The 25,265-nt window shown below is 35.9% G+C and overlaps 1 protein-coding gene across 2 annotated transcripts in view; it reads left to right on the top strand.

The window, feature by feature from the left end:
• adck1 (aarF domain containing kinase 1) overlaps positions 1–25,265 on the top strand; it is a 119,351-nt gene that overhangs the window by 32,591 nt on the left and 61,495 nt on the right. For both annotated transcript variants that reach the window (XM_058749203.1, XM_058749202.1), the window contains one exon: positions 6,185–6,388. In XM_058749203.1, coding sequence (XP_058605186.1) covers positions 6,185–6,388 — 204 coding nt within the window. The remainder of the gene's footprint in view (positions 1–6,184; positions 6,389–25,265) is intronic.

Genomic DNA, 25,265 nt, shown 5'->3' with positions numbered 1-25,265 from the left:
CTTTGTTATATTTGATACTGTTCTTCATATTGCTGTTTTATTATTTTCAAGTTCTGTTAATACTAAACCCTAATACTAAACTTTTAATACATAATTCTCTTTTAAAGTTTTAAAACTTGCTGTCTCAGTTATATAGATTAAATAATCTATATTTGTCTTTATATTTTATGTTAAGAAATTAACTTGTTTTGATTATTTTAATTAAATCATTTTATTTAAAATTTAATCTCAATTTACACTTTAGTATAGGGACTTATATAATAAGTTGCTTATTAGCATGCCTGTTATTAAGATGCTGGCTGTTTATTAGTACTTATAAAGCATTTATTCTACGTGACTATATTCTACATCCCTAATCCTAAAAAATACCTATATTTAACAACAACCTTACTATTAATAAGCAGCAAATTAGGAGATTATTGAGGCAAAAGTCATAGTTAATGGTCTGTTAATAACCAGAATCGGACCTTAAAATAAAGTGTGACCCAGTTTTGTTCATCATTTTAGGGATAATATTTATAGAAATTATATCAAAAAAACATTGTAAACTAAATAGTTGAGTTTAAAAAAAAATAACGATGTTTATCTAAAAATAGGCAAATAGCTGCTGATTAATAATCTCTAGTTTTTAAGGGTTAGTGTTTAATAGGTTTGATTTAAGTTGTAGTGTTTCACTTTCTCCTTGTTTATGCTCATTTCTACAGTCTTAAAGGTTGAAATCTCTTTACTGAATGATATAACCAACAAGTTCCAACAGGGAACATTTTGTACCCCCAGAATACTCCAGTAGTCTTCTTGGTCAGGTGCCTTTAGTTTGCCAAAGTTCATAGCTAAAGCTTTGCGTGTCCGTTCTTCCGTGTGTGTGATCTTTTCATCTATATCTAGCTCTTTCTCTCTCCCCTGCCCACGTAAAATCAGCGCTTTCTGCTGAGTTTGTCTGTCTTGAACATGTGGAGGGCTTCTCCTGCGCCTCCCTGTGCTGCGGTGAGGACTTGATTGGCTGTCACACTTGTGTTTGCTGAACAACTCCTGTGACAAAAGACTCTTCAGCATTGCCTTGATGGAAGACATGATTGACACCTCATCAGATACAAAGAGCGCTCTTGTGTTATTTCGCTCTCCGCTGGCTCGCGGTAAATTGCTGCGGTAAATGCTGCCCTTTTTATAAATATTTTTTTCTGGAGAAACGGGTCCCTTTCTGCCTGGATTTCCTTTTCTGTACAGTTTTGAAAGTTAGCCTGTAAAAATGCGCAGACATTCAGGATGGAGGCCTGAAAACAAGATGTTTAAGGATCCTAATAATAGATTTTTTTTTTTTCTTTAAAAGCTATGGATCGGCCAGCTGCAGGCCACAGAGGCTCGGTGCACGAGTGCAGCTGCAAACCAACCAATCCCAGAGTGGCTTCCCTTTCACACCCTGTAAAAATCCAACACGTTCGTCCAGGTTGCCCCTAGTGGACTGGCCATGCGATTGCAGTAGCCGCGGGTGGCTGGGAGAAAGGCGGAGTTGGAATAGTGAGAGAAATGGAGGAAGTCTGACTGCCTGCCAGTAGCGTCTACAAGTGCCAGGACTGTAAGATGGCAGGTGGCACAGATTTCTCTCCCTGGGGGATTAGCCAGCAAAGAATAAAAAAGGGTAGACCTCCTCTTCTTATCCTTTTTCCCTTGCTGCCGTCCCCCCACTTTGCTTTATTGGTTCCACAGATCCAGTATAGAAGGTGTTGAAGATGAGCAGGCGGAGATCATGACTGTTATTACTGCCTCCTTCGTCTGTTATTAGCCCTGCCTTTCTCCTCGACACATCCTTACCATCAAAAGCCTGTTTGGGCTCTGGGCTGGGAAGGCGAGAACCACATGTTTTGTATCCGCTGAAATAAAGTGTCTTCTCATCACCCTCGTAATTATCTCCGAGCTGTCACATCCTATTGGCTTCTTCGGGCACGGAAAATGGGGTTTTGTGCGTGCCGCCAAGCCGGCCAGCCCGACGCAGAGCTCGAACAGTGCTGCAGAAAATGCCCATAGGACAACCTTTAAATCTCCCATCCACTGCATGTGAGGATTAACAGCAAATCCTGCCTGACAGAAGTGTGTTTACTCTCCCCTCGACATCCTGTCAGAAATATCACCTCCATCCATAGAAATTTTTTGGACCTGAGGGGGTGTTGCCTGAGGAAACTGTCAAGAAAAACATACACTGGGGTTAAACTAAAATTTTGGAGGTGGAGGAACCCTAAAATTTATGGTGATTGTGGTGCCTAGGCGACATAAACTATGACATGACCCCTCCTCCATCTAAAAAATATACTAACAAACATATATATTTACATAAAACCAAACAATCGATCAAAACTGAAATGTACACCTATACGGATATATTGGTATTTGTTGGTCTAGTGGAATGATTTTGATTTTGGCTGTCCTGTAAATTAAACAAAATGAAATTGGGTATTTGGTTGCATTTTATTTAATTAGAGCGGGGGTCTAACTGGGGTCCACATTTTCATTTTCATTTTTTTTATAATAGTGATAATAATAATAATCATAATTTAAGTGTTTCACTCTTACACACCTAAAAATAACACGGGCAAAAAGATTCTCTTAATAAATTGTCCATAATTTTTTATTTTCCTGATAATATTTCTGTTCAGTAACAATATATATCTAATTATTATGAAAACAAATAAAAGAGTGTGTGTTTATGTGTGTGTGTGTGTGTGTGTGTGTGTGTGTGTGTGTGTGTGTGTGTGTGTGTGTGTATGTATGTATAATATATCAAGGGGTGAGAACCAGGAAGGCGTAAGTGACATTTCACTAACTTTACAGGAGAGCCAAAACTAAAATTTGACCATAGTTTGATCTGACTTTGTATATTGATTTCAATTGTTTATAATAAAAATTTGTATACTCATGGATGACTTTTGCCAGTAGAAAGAGTTCATTAAGAGCTTTCATTTGATATATATATATATATATATACAGTGGGGCAAAAAAGTATTTAGTCAGCCACCAATTGTGCAAGTTCTCCCACTTAAAAAGATGAGAGAGGCCTGTAATTTTCATCACAGGTATACCTCAACTATGAGAGACAAAATGAGGGGAAAAAATCCAGAAAATCACATTGTAGGATTTTTAAAGAATTCATTGGTAAATTCCTCGGTAAAATAAATATTTGGTCACCTACAAACAAGCAAGATTTCTGGCTCTCACAGACCTGTAACTTCTTCTGTAAGCGGCTCCTCTGTCCTCCACTCGTTACCTGTATTAATGGAATCTGTTTGAACTCGTTATCAGTATAAAAGACACCTGTCCACAACCTCAAACAGTCCAACTCCAAACTCCACCATTGCCAAGACCAAAGACCTGTCAAAGGACACCAGAGACAAAATTGTAGACCTGCACCAGGCTGGGAAGACTGAATCTGCAATAGGTAAGCAGCTTGGTGTGAAGAAATCAACTGTGGGAGCAATTATTAGAAAATGGAAGACATACAAGACCACTGATAATCTCCCTCGATCTGGGGCTCCACGCAAGATCTCACCCCGTGGGGTCAAAATGATCACTAGAACTGTGAGCAAAAATCCCAGAACTACACGGGGGGACCTAGTGAATGACCTGCAGAGAGCTGGGACCAAAGTAACAAAGGCTACCATCAGTAACACACTGCGCCGCCAGGGACTCAAATCCTGCAGTGCCAGACGTGTCCCCCTGCTTAAGCCAGTAAATGTCCGGGCCCGTCTGAAGTTTGCTAGAGAGCATTTGGATGATCCAGAAGAGGATTGGGAGAATGTCATATGGTCAGATGAAACCAAAATACTTGTCGTGTTTGGAGGAGAAAGAATGCTGAGTTGCATCCAAAGAACACCATACCTACTGTGAAGCATGGGGGTGGAAACATCATGCTTTGGGGCTGTTTTTCTGCAAAGGGACCAGGACGACTGATCCGTGTAAACGAAAGAATGAATGGGGCCATGTATCGTGAGATTTTGAGTGAAAACCTCTTTCCATCAGCAAGGGACAATGATCATTCCATTCAGCATGACAATGATCCCAAACACACCGCCCGGGCAACGAAGGAGTGGCTTCGTAAGAAGCATTTCAAGGTCCTGGAGTGGCCTAGCCAGTCTCCAGATCTCAACCCCATCGAAAATCTTTGGAGTCCGTGTTGCCCAGCAACAGCCCCAAAACATTACTGCTCTAGAGGAGATCTGCATGGAGGAATGGGCCAAAATACCAGCAACAGTGTGTGAAAACCTTGTGAAGGCTTACAGAAAACGTTTGACCTCTGTCATTGCCAACAAAGGGTATATAACAAAGTATTGAGATGAAATTTTGTTATTGACCAAATACTTATTTTCCACCATAATTTGCAAATAAATTCTTTAAAAATCCTACAATGTGATTTTCAGGATTTTTTTTTCTCATTTTGTCTCTCATAGTTGAGGTATACCTATGATGAAAATTACAGGCCTCTCTCATCTTTTTAAGTGGGAGAACTTGCACAATTGGTGGCTGACTAAATACTTTTTGCCCCACTGTATATATATATATATATATATATATATATATATATATATATATATATATATATATATATCCTTTTCACCAAAAATGTCACTTACGCCCTTCTGGTTCTCACCCTCGATATATACTGTGTATATATATGTGTGTATATATATATATATATATATATGTCACATGATCCTACAGAAATCATTCTAAAATGCCAAATTATTGTCAGTGTTGAAGTGTTTGTGCTACTTAATATTTTTTTTACAACCTGTGATACTTTTTTCTTTGATGAATAAAAAGTTAAAAAGAACAGCATTTATTCAAAATATAAATATTTTCTAACATTGAAAGTCTTTACTATCACTTTTGATAAATTTAACACATCTTTGCTGAATAAAAGTATTAATTTCTTTAAAAAAAAGAAATACAAATACACTTTTGATTTCTGATCATGTGACACTGAAGTCTGAAGAAATGGCTCATGAAAATTCCGCTTTGCTTCATAAGAACAAATTATATTTTAAAGTATATCAAATAAATGCAGCTTGTAATAAACTGTAATGAAAGTTTTTGTTTCAGTGAATGAATTAGGAGACACGTGTATAGTGGATCAAACTGGATCATAAAGGAAATGGAATTCATAAAGACTACCAATAATTTGTAATTCTTTTTTGAATCTGATGCTGAACTCTGTTCCGGATCATTGTAGCCCAGTTTAATCCCTGCACACACACGATGACACACGCATATAGACTCCCCACCCAGTATAATTAGGTGCGTGTGGACTTTGTCTTTTGAGGGATGATTCGAATCGGACGACCGGCCTCATATGCGGCCCCATTTGGAGCACAAAAGACTGTCTTTTGTCAGGGTGAGAGGGTTAAGAGAGCTCATTTCACGGCAGTTTATTTGCTCTGGTCCCAAAGGGACATCCCTCCAAGAGTACTATCAACTCCACCAGCTGGTGTTGGGACGGGACAGCACAAAGACCCCTGTAAAACTGACGTCCCATTTAAACAGCATTTAAGACAAATGAGATGATGGGGAGGGAACCTTTTGTGTGTGTGTGTGTGTGTGTGTGTGTGTTCCTTTTTATTTATTTTTTACTGGTAGCAATGATTCAGGCTACTTATCACAATATGCTTCTTTTATGTTGTTTTTTTAATGTTGTCCTTTCTAATTAATAGCAAATTAATATGCTAATTAATATAAACAGTGTTTATTGTCTTTTCTAGATTTTCTTGCTGTCAGTGTCACATGATCCTTACTGGTCAAGAAATGTTTTTTTCTTTCTTTTGAAATGTTGAAAACGGTTGTGCCATGCTTAATATATATATATATATATATATATATATATATATATATATATATATATATATATATATATATATATATATATAATATATAATATATAATTTAAAAAAAATTTTTTAGAGACTTTGATACATTTTTTCAGGATTTTTGATGAATAGACAGTTCAAAAGCACATTATTTTTTAAAATAGAAAATATTTATAACCTAAAAAATTGTAATGGCCCAAAACTTCTGAACAGTAGTAGTGTATTAATAAGAATTAGGAGAGCTATTATAAATTATTTTAATTAGCACTTCATTGGTAAATTCGTTGGTCTAGTTTATAAATTTTAATTTGTTTGATTTGTTTCTCTTTCTTCAGGTTCACAGGCGTTCGGCAGAGAGGCTCCGGGACTTGTGCTGTGCGAACAGAGGCACCTTCATTAAAGTAGGGCAGCACCTGGGAGCCCTGGAGTACCTCCTGCCTGAGGAGTACACCAGCACGCTGAAGATCCTGCACAGCAGAGCACCTCAGAGCAGTATGGAGGAGATCAGGCAGGTCATACGAGAAGACCTGGGGAAAGAGGTTTGTTTTTCTGTCTGTCTGACAAAGTATAGGCATCAAATGGGCGATGTAAGGAAGTTAGGAATTTCAGCAACTACTTGTTTTTTCATTCATGTCATATTTCTGGAATATTCAATTGGAAATATTCTGGAAATGAATTGTAAATCTTCATTTTAATGATGCAAATCACATTTTCTCAAGTCATTATTGCAGGCTGCTCCTTGTGAGAGACAGAGGCTGTTATTCAATAATAGTCTCGGTCACTGTGGGTCAGCAGGGTTAATGTCACATGAGAGAAGCTGTGGTCTCCCTCGTCCTCTTCTGTCAGCACTTTTGTGCCTCTCGTCAGAGCAGTCATCCTGAAAGTGCTCCCTCTCAAAAATGTTTTGACAGGCATTTAAATTTCGGTGGAGATAATTGTTCTGTTCTGTTCTGAAGATGACCTGTTCAAGTAATATATCAGCTCGTGTCTCATTGTTTTGTGTTGGTGTCCGGCTGTTTTCTCACATTACACAGGAACAAGGCCATTCAAATTATAATTTTACCTGAGAAACGATACACTTAAATATAAAGGATCCAAAAATGAGTTTCCACAGTGATGCTATTGAAGAACCTTTTTTGGTTCCCCAAAAAACCTATCAGTGAACGGTTCTTAACTTAAGAACCTTTTCTTGAAGAACATTTTAATAATCTAAAGAACCTTTTTTTCCAATATAAAGAACATTTTGTGCAATGGAAAGATTCCATGGATGTTAAAGGTTCTTCATGGAATCATTGATGCCGATAAAGAACCTTTATTTTTAAGATTAAAGAAAGAAAATCTTGCATTAAAGGAGGTACCCAAGCCATACGGTGCGAATAATTCACCCCAAAATGAACATTTACTAACCCCCAAGCTATCCAAGATTTGAGTTTGTTTCTTCATCGGAACACATTTGGAGAAATGTAGCATCGCTTGCTCAATAATGGATGGATTATTGTGATGTTTTTATCCTCTGTTTGAACTGTCAATCTGACGGCACCCATTCACTGCAGAGGATCCATTTGTAAAAAAGTGATGTAATGCTAAATTTCTACAAATCTGTTCTGATGAAGAAGCAAACTCCTCTACATCTTGGATGGCCTAAGGGTGAGTAATTTTAATTTTTGGGTGAACTATTCCTTTAAGCAACAACCTAGCAAGTTTTCTTCTTCTGAACATCTAAAAGTCTATTCTTTTTAATGCATTCTCACACTGTGGCAATCGCAAATCCCGTTGCGTTTTAGTATTTCAGGTATTGTCAAGGTCACAAAACTTCCCAATTCTGGCGGAATGACCTTGAACAAGAAGGACAATTCAAACCTGTAATCACTCAGCCGGAGTCTGAGCAGGTAACCGTTAAAGAGCGACCCTCCCTCGTCTGACCTTGAGAGGGCTACGCTTGTACCCGACGCCTCTAGGGTGATGACTGCATCTTTACAGTTTTATTATTGTAATTATTAGCTCTAATAGATCAGTCTGACTTCTTGCTTCACTGCCTCCCCGCCTCCCATTTCTCTCTCTCTCTCTCTCTCTCTCTCTCTCACAATCCCCATCCCTCCCTGCTGTATGACAGCCATACTGGCTGCAACATTACGTAATTCTAGTCAGGTCGCAACTGGCTTGCGGAGGTTTGGGGGTTTTTATGTGTGTGTGTGCTGCAAGGTAAGAAGCATCTGAGACGTCGTTGTTTTGTGTGTCGGGAACTGGAGATGGACCCGTCACGGCTCGTTGGGCTCAGTGCAGCCGGAGAATAATCCGTCTGCCTCTGTGTCACAATAAAAGTCCCCCCAATTCTCTGACTTTCTCCTTCTGTCTCTCGTTCACTCCTTTATCGTTTTTGTGTGAGTGTGTGGATATGTAGATTAGGTGCAGCTTGCGCTCCTAATGTTGTGCAAGAATAATGTGTCTCTGTATGCTCTGTGTCAGGTCAGCGCAAGTGTTTTTAATGAACATTATTCATTCGAGGAGAAAAGCATAGTAGTGTTTTCTCAAGGAAATTTGGGTGGGAAAGAAAAAAAAAAAACAATACAAAATTAAACCAGAAATGGTACTAAATATGAAATCACTAAAGTTAATCTAGTAGTAGCCAGGGTTCCATCCATGTATTTGTATTTGCATGTGAATTTTGGGATATTGCATAAAAAAACATTAGTAATATTTGAAATTTTATTTGTATTATTTATTTACATTACCCCAATTACACACACGTGCGCGCATATATATATGTATGTATGTATGTATATATCTGTGTATGTGTGTATATATATATATATATAATGTGTATATATGTATGTGTGTATATGCATATATATATATATATATATATATATATATATATATATATATATATATATATATGTGTGTGTGTGTGTGTGTGTATATATATATATATATATGTGTGTATGTATGTATATGTGTGTGTATGTATGTAGTGTAGCTGTTGTAACTACTCAGTATTTTGTTTAGTTTTTGTATGTGTAATATAATTTGAGTTTAGTTAATAAGGTTAATATGTTTATCAATTATATAAATTGTTTTATTTATTTATTTTTAATCATTCTTAGTTTTGGTTTCCTGTTAATGCTGCAAGGTAAATTTTTATTTTTTTAAATGCATTAAACTTAAAAATGATATAAACATCAGAATTTAAAACAGAAATTATGAATATACTGTACATATATAAGTTTACAGTAGACTTAAAAAGCCAAACCCAGAGAAGGAATCTGCCTGCTCATTTCACAAGTCTACCGTACGCCACTGGGCTGTAGTATCCGTTGTGCTGTGCTGTTCCGTGACTGGTTGGCAGTGCCCTTCAAATACAGTCTCTGCCAGGACTTTTAGCGAGAGTCTCCTGCACCGTGAGGTAAACGACAGCATCCCAGAATTCCCCCACCTCCCCTCATATATATTTATGAGGCCTGGCATGGTCTCACACAAAATCAAAAAGCTGTTACGGGCGGCTCTGGATCCATTTAGATAAGGAATTATTGATATCACAAAGGTGTGGGGAGGAAGACAGACACTGGTTTTGGTTTCCTCTCAGCTTGCCTTCACTCTATCTCTTTAATTCACTCTACTTTAAGCCCCGGAGCAACTGAAATGTTATTCCATGAGATTTCCAGTTAATAGTGCCAGGCCTCTGCTTTATGCACTCTTGGCGTAGTAGAAAGCCACTCAGTACTGTATGTGAATATACATTTATTCATATTTATATATTTTATATAAAATACGTAAAATTAGTAATAAATTCCCTGTCATGTGATAGCGATACACTGCTTTTATTGTAACCTTGTTAATGTATAACACCTCTCAGCACACAACAAAAGAACAGCTATTATTCTTTGGCATTGCATGGCTTTCTAGGAGCCTCAAGGAATGTTGTGTGCTGGTGAACAGCATTAACCTCTAGCACACTGTATAAGGGAGTGTTAGGTAGGGAGACTGAAAAAAGGACGAGGCACTTAGTAGTTCAATTATGCAAATATTTATCAAAAGTAATTATCACGTTCTGGTGAAAAATGGAGCTAATTACTCAACACTACCTAGTACCTAGTTTTGAGCTCGCATTGGGGGGAAAGATTGCACACACAACAATTTGAGCAAGGGCTTTCAACCATGAGCCTTAGGGTATGTTTGTTAATAAATAATAGTATGTACTGAGGTGGTTGTGAACATTAATAATAATAGCAGGTCTTTAAATTTAAGAAAGTGTAAACTAAATTCATAAGTGCAATAGCTTAGAAAAGTAATTGCGCAACAAGACAAACAATTTGAGACGTTATTCATGCCAGATTTCTCTGGCAGTGTATTTTTTTGGACTGTTTGCCGGCTTTATCGTCCACAAGATGAAAATCATAAGTGCGATCGTTTAGAAAAGTAATAGCGCGCAACAAGACGTGCAATTTGAGATGTTATTCATGCCAGAAAACGCCAGACTTGGATTCCTCTGGCAGTGTATCTTTTTGGAATATGTTTGCCGGTTTTATCGTCCACAAGATGAAAATCGTAAGTGCGATCGCTTAGAAAAGTAATAGCGCTCAACAAGACGTGCAATTTGAGATGTTATTTATGCCAGAAAACGCCAGACTTGGATTCCTCTGGCAGTGTATCTTTTTGGGATTTGTTTGCCGGTTTTATCGTCCACAAGATGAAAATCGTTAGTGCGATCGCTTAGAAAAGTAATAGCGCTCAACAAGACATGCAATTTGAGATGTTATGGATTCCTCTGGCAGTGTATCTTTTTTGGGATTTGTTTGCTGGTTTATCACCCACAAGACAAAAATAGTAAGTGTGATCACTTAGAAAAGTAATAGTGAAACACAACACACAATTTGAGATGTTAATGCCAGAAAATGCCAAACTTTAAAATCCTTAACCCTAACTATATATTTAGTTACATTTACAACATATTGTAATTCCAAGATGACGACACGTGATCTTCTAACTGAATTATAAGTTTCTATTATAAGTTTTAGCACCAATGTGTCAAGTCAAGCTCGTAATGTTCTTAGAGATACGACAGACCATGTGACCGCTGTACCTCCTGACCAGCGCCAGATTCATTTAGGTGCTTCCTCAGAGTCCGAGGACGTGAACAACTCCGTGTAGAATGTTACGTATTGTCTGCAAGAATGCAGCTTTAATAGTGATGTTTGTCTTTGAAAACACCATTAATTAACATTACTGGTTTCATGATTTATCATCGTTTTTCTATTTCAAAGTGTAAAATGGAGTAAATTCTTGTAGGTGATTGTATTTAGTGTAATATATGTTCTCGCCTGAAAATGCACTCCTCCACATCTGCTGAGGCATATGCTTTTTCCGTGACACCTCCACACATTTAGATAGGTCTTGCGTGGTCAGTCACAGTTTCACTTGAGGATGGTTAGATCTAAAAGATGCTTCCATATGCTAGTTAACCTAAGAAAGGCCCTGCCACTCATTAACCAAAGGAGACTCATCAATTAACCTTTTGTGAGACAGTGGGCTATACAAGAGAGGTTGGACACATTTGTTTTTACCACTCCTCTGCAGTTCTCTACTTTTGCAAAGACAGACATATCAGTCTGCGGTTTCCACTAGTTTTCTATCATTTGCTAGAGAAATGCTCTTTAAGCTGTCATTGATATAAAAACACCTCACCTTCATAAATATCTTCTTGCCCGCACAGATTCATGTCGAATCCAGAGATAGGATCTCTCTGTAAGACCCTTCCACAATATTGTATTTAATGTCACTGTTTGGTCACATCATCACTTTTTTTCTGCACCGGAGCATGCAATATAATCTCTAATCGACACGTAGCTTCTTGTCAAATCCCCCCTCAGTTGAGCAATCGTGCCATCTGAGCTACAAGATGAAGTTCTTAACCGCTCTGTCAGCCTGGTATAAATAGATCCCATCTCTGCTCTCCCATCTCTTTTCCTCCTCACCTAATATTCTTTAGCAAACTTCCTGAACCATTAGCTCAGCTATGCCCTTGAGGGGAACGGAGTTTTGTTTAAAAGTAATTTTTAAAATTTAATTAAAATGTCACTATTCTTGCAGTTTTATATGTAATTATATTTATACTATTAATATATTTAAATTTTTATTTTCAAACATGCTTTGTCATGTTTAATTGTCAACACATCTTTATTTATATATTAATCAAACGATTAATCACGATTTAAAAGTGTTTGTTTGCATTATATTTGTGTGTTCTGTGTATATTTATTATGCATATATATAAATACACACATACAGTATATATTTGGAAAATATTTACATGTATATATTTATATTCATATAATTTATATTATAAATAAATACATTTAACATATAAAAATAACATTTATTTTTCTCTTTCTATGTACATGCATTTGTGTGTATTTATATATACATAGTAAATATATACACTACACATACATTTATTATGTAAACAAACTTTTATTTTGGATGCGATTAATATGCAATTAATCGTTTGACAGCACTAACACACACACACACACACACACACACACACACACTGTAAAAGATGTATTAGGGCTCGTTCACTCATTTTTCGATTTTTTTTTTTATTTTATTTTTTTTTAAATACAATTTTTGAGTACAATTAGAATTATAGTTATATATTATTATATATAGTTTTTTAAATTTTAATTTTAGTGGCCACTACTCAAGTTTTTAGTGTCACCTGAATATTCAGAAATCATTCTAATATGCTGATTTGGTGCTTAAGAAACGTTTCTAATTATTATCAGTGTTGGTGCAGCTAAATAGATAAATAATAAAAAAAATAGAAATAGAAATCTTTTGTTGTATTATAAATGTTTTTACTGCCATTTTAATCGATGATTTATTGATTTTTTTTCCTGAATAAAAGTATTCGTTTTTTAAATTATATAATAAATATTATTAATAGTGCTGTCCAAAATTAGCGCGTTAACGCAGGCAATTAATTTTTTCAGTTTAACGCGTTAAAATTATTTAGCGCCGTTAACGCAGGGGCGGAGCCTAGGGTTGGCCACCCCACTCATAACTGCTGTTTCTGTCTGTTTTTGCTTGACAAGAAGTGCATTTATTTAGTTGCAGAACGTCTTTACGATCACATAAATCCGGAGACGTTTCAGACGTGCGCTCCAGCTTCACCTCAGTGGCAGGCACGAGTCAAACATGTAGTGATGGGTCGTTCATATTATTGCAATATAAAAGTATATTTAAAAACTTTAATGTTAGGTGGGATTAATCGCGATTAATTTCTGAAAAAAATGTGCGATTAATTAGTTAATTTTTTTAATCAATTGACACCACTAATTATTAATAAATATATTTTCTGCACATTAAACAAGGACCCTCAAATATGATGATGGTCCCTCAGAAGGGGGAAAGTCATATATTAGCTAGGGTTCTTGTTTACTGTGCAGGATGGGAATCCAGTCAGTTTCCAACTAGAGTCCACTATGCAACTGTAGCCTCATTTGGACCATGTAACCTCATTCATCTTCAGCCAGGTTATGAGTCTCTGATCTACCGGTGCAATGTGAGCTCTCTGGCCTGTAGGTCTGCGCTTGTCCCTTAGAGAAAAGACTGGGCTCGTGGGGCAGGGATCCATTACAGGAGACCATTAAACAACAGATGGCAGACGAGTCCCAGCCTAGAAGTGGCCTGTGAGTGTGTGCGCTCGATCGGGCGAGGGAATCAGTGCTGTGGAAAGGGGGTGGATCCCTCGGAAAGCGCCACCGCTGCTGCCTCATTCTCAATGACACAACGGCCAGCCGAGCATGTAAATGTGCATCATTTCCTCTAATGATGTGCTGGATGTGTGGCATCATACGGGGCGTGTTTCAGCAGCACAGACGCAGAGGCTGCAGGAGCAAGACGAACCGAAACACTCGCTGGGGCGGCAGCTGTGATTAATCACCCTGCCCCAATACTCTTCCTTCTTTTTCAATTGTTCATTCAGTCATTATGTCTTTCTTTTTTCTTTTCTTTCTTCATTGTTTTCTTTTTCTTTCTTTCTTCTTTTTTCTTGTCTTTCATTCATTCTTTCTTGTTTGTTTTTGTTCTTTCATTTATTCATTCTGTTGTTTCATTTTTTTGTTCATTTCCCTTTTTTCGTGTTTGTTCACTCTTTTTTTTTGTTTTTCTTTGTTTTTAATTTTTGTTTGTTCTTTCTTTCATTAACTCATTTATTCACTCTTTCTTCAGTTCATTCTTTCTTTCATTTTGTTCTTTCTTGTTTCTCTTTGTTCATTCTTTTTCTTACATTCCTTTTCTATTGTTTGTTCATTTCTTTAGTTTGTATTTTGTTTTTAATTAGTTTTTTTCTTTTGTTTTTTTAACCAGTTCTTTCTTTTTCTTTCTTCATTATTTTTCTTTTTTCATTCGTTCTTTTGTTTTTGTTCTTTTTAATTAGTTCGTTCTTTCTTTTTCTTTCTTCATTATTTTTATTTTTCATTTGTTCTTTTGTTTGTTTTTGTTCTTTTTAATTAGTTTTCTTTCTTTCTTTCTTTCTTTCTTTCAGTGGGACAAGACATTGCACCACAATGTCCTGCATAAAAACTAGAATGATAAAGGGAGGAAAAAAAAATCATTATAAGAAAAATAAAAGTTAGTTCTTTTCTACTTTTAAATCTTCCATAAGATTTTTAACCCCCACAGATTTCCATTGCAACTGCATTACTGGAAATCCAATTTTTGGTTGTTTTTTTGCGGAGGGTTGAGTCACGATTTGATCCATGAACACCTCGTGTGGCCACAGGATGTTGAAAAATCAGTTATACTTAGCATGAGGGTCTGAGAAAAGAGCATGTGGTCTTTTTTGGCATTGGTGTATGGTAGTAAAGAAGCATGTGGGTGGCTGGACATCTTTGGCGTTGGTGATTTGTTGGACCCTGTAAATATCCAGACTCAGCCCTCTTTGCTTCAGTGGTTACCACCCTCGCAGAGTGCAGGCTGTCCCAGTGCTTCCTGTATCCATATGGGCTGTTCTCTACAATCACTGCCATTTCATGCCAAACCCTTTACAGCAACACCAACACTTTGGCCCAAGACCAAGCTTTGTTTTCCAAAAAATAATAAAAGATGAAGCATTGGTTTCTGCTTATGTTTTTGTATGTAGTTTATATTTTTAACTTTTATTTATTTGTGTGTGTGTGTGTATATTTCCATTATGCAAAATCATTTGCATAAGGAAACATTAAAAATAAGAATGTTTCAATTATGTAATAGTAATTATATTATATGAGTATGTGTGTATATAGCCCCATTTTCACTGTAAAAAGTGATAAGTTGACTTAAATTAAAAAAATTTAGGAAACCCGTTGCCTTAAAATTAAGTAAATAGTAATAATAAAAAAAAAAAGTTAAGCGAACTTGATAATTCACTTAACTTATTTTTTTAATTATCATTTACTTACAAATTTTAAGGCAACGGGTTTCCTCAATTTTTTTAAGTTAAGTCAACTCATCACTTTTTACAGTGAAATATTATGATTAATTTATTAGGGAGTTTGGGTACAACTGTCTGTTTTTTTTGACCAATGGCAGGTGGGGAAGTGTTCAGGAAACGTGTTTTTACAATTACTTTTAATGCCAATTGTATTGCAGAAATAATAGACTCCATTTTTCATAAACAGCTGTGGCAAATTTGAGTAATTCATTATTGTACTCATTCTAACTGATAACTTTTAGACTTTGTGACTTATTTGTTAAAAGAGCTCAGAGTTATTTTTTATGAACTGGACTATGTTGATCATGTTGTGCGTTGTTGCGTGCAGCCAAAAAAGATAACACAGTAGAAAGACGTTGTCTGTTTAACTTTTTTTGTATTATTTTACAGTGGCCAGTTTTCTCTCATCTGTTTCAGTTTGAACTCATTCTCTTGTGCTGTGTCACTGTAGATTTAGTGGACATGCAGCTCTGCCTCTTAATAAGGCAAAAACACTGCACCAAGCCAATGTAGTACATAGATGTGCCTTTTCATCATAAAGTGAACAGCCAAGTTTACTTGGAGGCTGCAAGTATTTTTTGAAGTCATACAAAATGAAAAACGAAACGGAACTGTAGCATTTGTGGTGGCATATGTGGTCCTACAGTGTGAATCTGGAGTGTGCCGTAGAAATGACTCGACAATCTGTCCACTCGGCTCTGAAGAGTAGACCCTACTGCACTGCTCTGTGGTGCACTACACTGTGGTGCGTCTCGAGACGGTTCCTTACTCTCTGTGGAAAAAAAAATAAAACACCGAAACAACTTTTCCAGACTTTCAACATAAACATTTTTGAAGTTTGTTAATGAGGATGCAATTATAAATAGGATACATTATGTATTTTAAATGTATAGAAGCAGAAGCGACTGACTTAAGTTTGTTTCGGCTTTTTTGTACTTCTCACTAGGGAGCTTTATATTGAAAGGTTTAAAGGAGTAGTTCATACAAAAAAATGAAAATTTGCTGAAAAATTTACTCAAATTCATCTATCATGGATGACCTGAGGGTGTTTCTTCATCGGAACAGATTTGGAGAAATTTAGCATTATATCACTTGCTCACCAATGGATCCTCTGCAGTGAATGGGTGCCGTCAGTCAGAATGAAAGTTCAAACTGCTGATTAAAAACAAAAATCCACAAGCAATCCACACAACTCGAGTACATCAGTTAACATCTTGTGAAGTGAAAAACTGAATGTTTGTAATAAACAACTCTATCATTAAGACATTTTAGCTAAAAAAAACTCTTGCTTCCGGCTAAATAATATTTCTTTTTTCCAATGTCATTTCCTCTGAATCAGAAGAGAAATATACACAGATCAAGCACCATTTACAAGTGAAAACAGCTCAGAACAGTTCTACAACTAATATGTTGGTGGTTTTTGATGCAAGAGGACAACAGGGGGTGGACTTTTTCACTGGATTATACATTATTAAGGATTAATGTTTGGGCAGAAGTGATGGTTTGAAAGTTAAAACACCTTTGTGATGGATTAGTTTTTTTTTTACAAACATGCAGCTTTTCACTTTACAAGAATTTAATTGAATGTCTGGAAGTTGTGGTGTTTTTATCAGCTGTTTGAACTCTCGTTCTGACGGCACCTATTCACTGCAGAGAATCCAGAGGTGAGCAAGTGATGCAATGCTAAATTTCTCTAAGTCTGTTTAGATGAAGAAAAGAACTCATCTACATCTTGGATGGTCTGGTAAATTTTCAGCAAATTGTCATTTTTGGGTGAACTATTCCTTTAATAATATAACCTTGTTTACATTAAATACTAGCTTTTCATATCGCAAAACTGTCTTTGCCTGACATTTATAAAAATGAAATAATAAAATAAAACATCAATCATGAAAGAGGAAAGAGCAAAAAAGGAAGCAAAAATCATCTCTTGTTGCTTTTGATGGGGCACTACAAAGATGGGAAAATAGTTTTTTTCCATTTTTTTTTTTTTAAATGATAAAAATGAATAAAGCAGTGGTGCGTTAGTTCAAAAGCTGATAAATACCCTCTGGGTTTCTCCTCTAGCACGATAAGAGATTAAAATATTACCATAAACACTGCATTATCTCACTCACCAGAGTTTCTCTCCCATACGCCCCACAGCAGAATGTTATCTCTCCATCTCCTCAGCATGAATATCTGCTCCATTAGCAAGCCATTCATCCACCCAACACACTGGCTCTGCTCTGAATAGGACCATAACACTGCTAAAAGTGATTGCATATCTTTTTCTTGTGAGACCGGTTCGATGCCAAACCAGTCGGCTGTTGAAAGTTGTTCCCCATTACTGTTTCTTTTGCATTAACTTCAATGGCCGTAATGGTGCCCGTGCGAAAGCGTTTTGAAGGCTTTTGTCTATCTACAAACCTTCGTCATGTCAAGAGGAATCATGTCATCTTTTATAGTAAATGCATCAATGCATTTTACCAAACAGAAAAAATAACGCAGGAAAGAAGCATTTAAAAATATTTTTTATATAATGTGTGATTGCGGAGGACAATTTGTGAACACTTGATTTGTAGCCTTAATTAGCTAAACTTCACCAAACCTTGCTTTTACAAACAATGTTGAAATATATACCTGCAAGACCTACAAGACTAGGGGTAACTTGTCACTATCGGAAAAAGTGAAAAAATGTTTTAATTTGAAGTTTGAAAAATATTCATTTTATTTATTTATTTGTTTGTTTGTTTTATTAGTTGTATTTATTTTATATTATTTTTTGTTTGTTTATTTGCGTAGGTAGTAGTTGATTGATACTAATATTGCTTTTGATTTGTATATTGTTTTTTTTTTATATATACTAATGCCAGTTATCCACGTATTCTTTTGGGATATGCTTTTAGTAAATATCCAGCATTTAATTATGCTTGTAAATCAGGAACACCTATGGTATGTATATTATAAATTAGCCCTAAATTGCATTTTGTTGAGTATTTGTATCAGACATTTGGATCTCAATGTTAAAGTATAGAATGTCAAGTGCCTGTTTTTTCTATTTTCCACTTCTGTACAGGTATAGACATGAATATAGGAATAATAAAGGAGTAGCTCATCCAAAAATGAAAATCATGTACTTGTCCTCATTTCAAAACCTGTATGCTGTTTTACCTGGAACTATTTTGGATATTCAAAATGTAAGTAAATAAGAATTTGAGAAGTTTTGAATGGTCTGTTTCTCATGCAAAGCCATCGTGGAATCAAGTTGTATAGATTGCTAAGATCCTTTATGGAACAACATACAGGCAATTAAAGGATTACAATACATTTTTGGGTGAACTCTTCCTTTTTAACACATGGTCAGTATTTCAGAGTTACTGAACAGTGAAATTTATGATTGAAACTACACATAATCTAACATTTCCGAAGACTGTTTGCTTCAAATCGACAAACCAAAAACACCAAACGAAAGGCAGGTGACATGAAAAGAAGAAAAAAAAGGTCAGTGATGTGAGCTACCAGTCAGTGTGAGTGAATGGGGCTCCAAGAGAAGTTGATTTATTTAGTGCTGTGAAAAGATAATATTTAATCTCTAAAGCACTAATCTCTTTTTTTTTGCCGCATTGCCTCTGATTATAAGCGTCCCAGCTGTGCCTACTTCCCTATTCATGGAGCAGAGTCTTGTGGCTTGTTTTACAGCTTCTTTCGGTGTAATTAACATCCTAAACAATCACAGCGCTCTATGGCTCGCCTGTCATTTCCAAGTTTTCTGTGTTTAGGTCAAAGGCATCTTCTCATTTCCCTGCAAAAGGGCTCTGCCTCCTCAAATACCCTACATTTTTGCTTTAGGTTTATTACATTTCTCAGGGAAGTCTGAATTTTCTGGCACAATGTTCAGTTCTGAAGTAGATTGAAAAGAGGTTATGTACTTAACTGCACAAGTAATGACTAATTACGCCACTTTTCATGCATGCTTGTATGGTACCTTTCAATAGCTGCATGCTGACATGCAATTTCTTGGTTTTTCGTATTTTAAACCTGACATATCGTACTCTAAGACATCCTGAGTGTTTCAGTGTATCTATGAAATGATTTAGAACTCCCCAGGTGATATGTGAAAAGCACTTTTAAGACGTTAACAACCCTTTGTCATAATTGCAGGCGGACAAGCTGGGCCGCTCTCTTACTGATTCCACTAGTGAGCCTAAAATGAGCTTAAAAGGACAGTTTCTGCTATTTATTTTTTTCCGTTTCAATCTTTTTTACTGAAAAAGAAAGGATGAGTGAATATTATATGCAATATAATATTGCAATCCAATATTGCAATATGGAATAATATAGAAATATTATAGAAAAAAATTGATTTGTTGTGCGACTAGTCAACCATTGTGATTCCCAGTGATATGAAGGAAGATTTGAAACCCCTGTCCTTTCGTTAATCGTTGAACTTTCTTGTGCATTTCAGATGTGGCTAGTTTCTAAGGTAGGCGTGTCAGTGTTTGGCTCTTAAAGGGGAAAAATGATTACAACAAGTTTTAATTATACCTCAGAGACGCTGGGGAAATGTGAGCTCACCACAGCCATTATAGTGTCAGGAGAGGCAGCAGTATGGCGCTCATCATCACAAAGAGTATGTTGCTTGTGATTATACATATGCTATTGTGTAAGAAACCTTCTTATTATTCCTGCCAAACGTCTTCAAAATGACTGCGTACAACATAAAAGCAGGCAGATGAGAAACATCCTCCAGAACACACAGCTGAACACGAAGCTCTTTGAATTGTAAATGAGGTCACAGTACCATGTGGCTCCATACTGTGCTATACAAAGGTTATTGGCGGTGGCCGACCGCTGTTATAGATTGTAAGGACCGCTGATGTGATTATTAGCATTTCACGCCTAGACTTTTAGACACAGCAATGGCTACTTTCCAATCTAAATGTAAGGTGCCAAAGCTAATAATGCTTGTCTGAATTGAATCTTTAAAGTTTTTGACAAATGCCCAATTTGATGAGAGCAATTATCCCCATAGATGTTGAGTGTATTGTTTTCAGTTGTGTTCAAGTATGTTGAAAAGAATTTCATGTTTGTTCTGAGAGCAAGTGTTTAATAGCTGTACTCTTATTCGTATTTGTTTTATCTTTTTTGTAATGATTGTGTCTACAATCTCTTACTGTGATTTGATAGCTGTCCTGTTAAGAGTTGCTTCATTTTGATACAGGCATCATTGAAAATAATGGTAACTTGGAGTTCAGTAAGTGATTCAGATGTTGATTCAGTAACCGCTCTGATGGGTTCAGTTTAGTGAAATCAAACAGATTTTCATCTTTCTCATTTTTAACTTACCTGTAACTCATCTTCATGAACTGTTAATTACAAGAACTGGTTCAAAAGAGTCGTGTCTTTGTGAATCGAATTGCACTGGTTACATTGTGTGTTTCTGATTCCTCAACAAGAACTGGTTCGTATGAGTCACTTGTTTGTGATTTGAATTGCACTGGTTACATTGTATGTTTTTGATTCACTAAAAAGTACAGTTGAAGTCAAAAGTTTACATACACCTTGCAGAAAATGCTGGAAAATCATAGAATTTGTGGGACCTCGAGGGTTTTCTGAAGAACAGCAGGCAGTTTAAATTTTCAGTACAAACAAGGGACTCATAAACAAATATCACTAAACAAAAAAACACAGCTGTGGATCATTCAGGTAACAACAGAATAAAGTGTATATAAACTTTTGAACGGGGTCATTTTTATAAATTCATTTAACCATTGTTTTATCTTGTGGACTATAAATAAACATCTTTTATGTGAAATGTGACCCTGGACCACAAAACCAGTCTTAAGTCACTGGTGTATATTTGTAGTAATAGCCAAAAATACATTGTATGGGTCAAAATGATCCATTTTTATTTTATGCCAAATATCATTAGGATATTAAGTAAAGATCATGTTCCATGAAGATATTTAGTGAATTTCCTACCGTAAATATATAAAAACGAAATTTTTGATCAGTAATATGCATAGCTAAGAACTTAATTTAGACAACTTTAAAGGTGATTTTCTCAGTATTTCGATTTTTTTTTTTTTTGCACCCTCAGATTCCAGATTTTCAAATAGTTGTATCTCTGCCAAATATTGTACTATCCTAACAATCAATGGAAAGTTTATTTATTCAGCTTTCAGGTGATGTAGAAATCTCAATTTTGAAAAATTGACACTTATGACTGGTTTTGTGGTCCAGGGTCACAAATATCTTATTCAGGTCAGTACTAATAAACAATAACATGCATTTTGTATGATCCCTCTTATTTTGGTAAAATAATTAACATTTTGCAGATTCTGCAAGGTGTATGTAAACGTTTGACTTCAACTGTTTCTGAATTAGACTAAACTGATCATTTAGACGTTTTATTGGGTTTACAGCTCTCAAGGACAACTTAAAAAAAAAAAAAAAAGAGTAATTCCCAATCTGGAAAATTCAGTGAATTTAAGATTTTTCAAATTACTGCATCTCATTTAAGTGTTTATTTGTAGCACTAATGTTGTCGCTAAAAAGAGCAGGAGATTCTAGCCTGTGTCTTATTCTGATTTAGTACACCAATAAATTGCAATTTAATAATTTAATTAGATTAATTAAATTAGTAAAAAGCCTCAAAATGTTGGTACCTGCAAATTGGTTCCTAGTACTGTTCCTACACAGTAGCAAAAAATGAACAGCAGCCCAAGCGGCGTCCCACCTCCACACCAAATCAAATTAGTTAGTTGCCCCAGGGCTAGAGATCTCAGTTAATTTGCTTTTTAAACCTCCCAGATGAAACATTTGGCTCTTAAACGCTCCTTGTAAAAACGTCAGCATTCATCACAGGGGCCCCTCAGGCTGCAGAAACACTCAGCCCTCACGATTGTTTTTTGAAACCGGCGTTTGAATCTATTGCTGTTCGTACGGACCTTCCAAAATCTTTGCATCCTTGTTCTTCAGGACGTGCTTGAGTGTTAAAATTGCTTGCATCATGCAATTACACCCGTCTGCAACCTTTCCAAGTCATCATGCCTACTCCAAGTTGTTCCTTGCAGGAAGCTAGAGATGTAATGGCCGCAAGGAGTCTGGACTGTCAGTGCTGCAGCAGTAGGGTAATGTATGTCATGGCATATGCAGTTGGTGATTGGAAGCCTTTGGGAGCATCACTTTTTCCAATGCGGGTGCGTGAGTGAGCTCCCCGAGGGCCTGCGGTGTCGTTTCAGTGCCGCCATGTGAATGAGAGGCCTGTCAGACGTTACGAGCGGAGTTTCAGCCTGCAGCCGAAAGATTCACAAGCTTATAGACTGCCAGAAAAATGAGTAACACCTTCCTTGGGGAGTTTCCGCAGTCTATAGAGAGTTTGGCAAATTAGCTGTTGCGATCACTCACAATATGTTATGTTTTATTCACAGCGTCTCACTTAGAAACTGAAACGAGTACCTCTGAGAAGAATGTGTGAAAAGAAAAATAAGTTTTTTTTTTGGAGTCACTCTGGCGAGACCTTGATTTCAAGATGGTCTTTTATCGTGAGCAATTATTGTGCAATTAGTTGAATGGGATTCGTGAGAGCCGGGCACAGTGGCGGTTAACGCCAGACCAGGCGTAATCAATTCTCTCCTGTGTCTATGCTTTTCTCTTTTCATTCTTTGCTCTAGGGGCTTCAACTGCATGCAGTTCAGTGGCCCCTCTTAAGGAAGCCTCTTAGAAGAAGCACTTGACGATGCTCTTCATCCGTCCCTGAAACCTGAGAGAGAGAGAGAGAGAGAGAGATAAAGATAAAGGAAGTAAGGAAATGAGACTGTGATAGTGACAACACAAACAAGACCCTATAGTGACTCATTTCCCAGGAGATTCTATGTTGTAGGCTTCAAAGCAGGTGATTGAGATTTCATTCAGTACTTCATGGTCTCAATTAATAGTCAATATATCGATCTCATTAGGAATTGTAGGTAATAGTATGTATTCGGTTGTAGTTCTAACTAGTGATCGACCGATATTGCTTTTTTTTTTTATAACCGATACCGATACCAATTATTTGCATGTTTATGTGCCTGATAACCGATATTTATTTACTGTTATAAAGTAAATAAATAACTGAGTGAAGTAAGTCCATACTTCACTTTGGTTTTTTCTCCTTTCAGTCATCTTAAAGAAACAAAAGTCTTTCATGTTAAATTTAATCTTCATATTACAACAATAAAAACATTTTATTTATAAAAAGCATCAGCGGCAACACTGATATTAACAATAAGCAAAATAAATGTAGAATGTCTAATGTTTTCAAATGGAGAAAATAAATAAAGGACAGGAGTCATAACTTCATTTTGAACTACAGTTTTAGGTTTATAAGCTGATTAATAGGCTAAAGAGTGAAGAATAATTCACTGGATAATGTTAATTCACTGAATAATATTCTCTGGAATATTGAAATATAACAAACAAAACATCGTATTTTATTGCATTTCTTAACTGGTATGTTATATCAGAATTATTAATATGTTTTGTCATTCTAGATTATGAAATGCCTGCTGTCAGTGCAGTTTATCTGTGCATTTACACAGAACTATAGCCTACTCAAATTGCGATCACTCATGGAGATAAATAATTAATTTCCATAGAGATGTATTTATTTAGATGTGTATTAGCAAAATAATGGTTATATAGTAAATGTTAATATAATTTAGCATGTTTTAAACAAGTGAATCTTGTTCAAAGTTACATGCGGTGGCCGTGCTGGAGCATTTCCTGAGCATCAACCCACTGAGTGAACAGCAATATGAAGCGGTTTCACGAGACTAATGATGAGCAAATATACAACAGAGAGAATTAAATTCAGCACTTTTATTTCCAACATGCACTCATTCATGGCTGCATATTATTTAATTCAGGGAAAGTTACGTCTTTATTTGGACAGACTGACGAATTATCTTAAGTGACTCCGTGAGTTCGTCTCTCTTTCTTAGAGCCAAGCTGCATAAACTGCATATCAGGCATTTATGTAATACATCTAATTTGTGCATTAATGGCTGTTATGTTAATAAAGTTTACTAACTACAGGAAATCAAGTACCTGTGCACGCTGTTGTAGTTGTCTTGTCTCCCCTCAGACGCGCTGGCGATCCTGTGGGCAATTCTCAAAACACCCACAAGATGGCTGCGTTTATCGGTGAATCCGATATTACAAAACCGATATTATATCCGATTATGTCTGATTATCCGATTATGTCTAGTTCTAACACACATACTGTTTGTATAGAACTGAAAAGTCCTTTTTAGGGCTGTCACTAACAGTTATTTTGAAAATTGAGTAATTGGTTGATTATTCTGACGATTAATCAAGTAATCAGATCATTTTTGTCTGGTATTAAAAATAGACCTTAGACTTTAAACAATAGACTTTAAAATTACTTTAAAAAAAAAGATATCAGTGAGGCAGTAGTAATTGGGTCAAATTAAATATCAAATGTAAGTAATCGTATGTTTTTATTGAACAAAACAGTTTAAATACATAATGTAATAAAACTATAATCATAACTTCAAATGAAATCAAACTGAATTATCAAGAGCACTTTGCTTTATTAAGTTTTTGAAATGGTTTTAATAATTTTATGCAGCCTTAGTAAATGGTCTAATAATGCTTTTCAATGAATTCTCATCTGTGGAATGCACCACTTCTGGTATTTTGCCGGTTAATCGACATGGGCAAAATGTAATCGATTTTTTGTTGTTGTTTTTTTTGTTTTTATATAACCAAGTACTCTAATTTATTTGAGGAATCGTGACAGCTCTAATCAATTTATATATTGATAATACTGAAAAAGTAAGCATTTTGCATAATAAACAACTTTTTTTTACAACAGGTGTACAAATGTTTGCAAACCCTTCTAGATTCATAGAATAATGATTTTTTTTTATGTAGCTAATAGATTGATATAAATAAAA

This window comes from Onychostoma macrolepis, chromosome 17 (genome assembly GCF_012432095.1).
Source record: "Onychostoma macrolepis isolate SWU-2019 chromosome 17, ASM1243209v1, whole genome shotgun sequence".
Taxonomy (NCBI): domain Eukaryota; kingdom Metazoa; phylum Chordata; class Actinopteri; order Cypriniformes; family Cyprinidae; genus Onychostoma; species Onychostoma macrolepis.
This window is presented reverse-complemented; position numbering and strand designations above follow the sequence as displayed.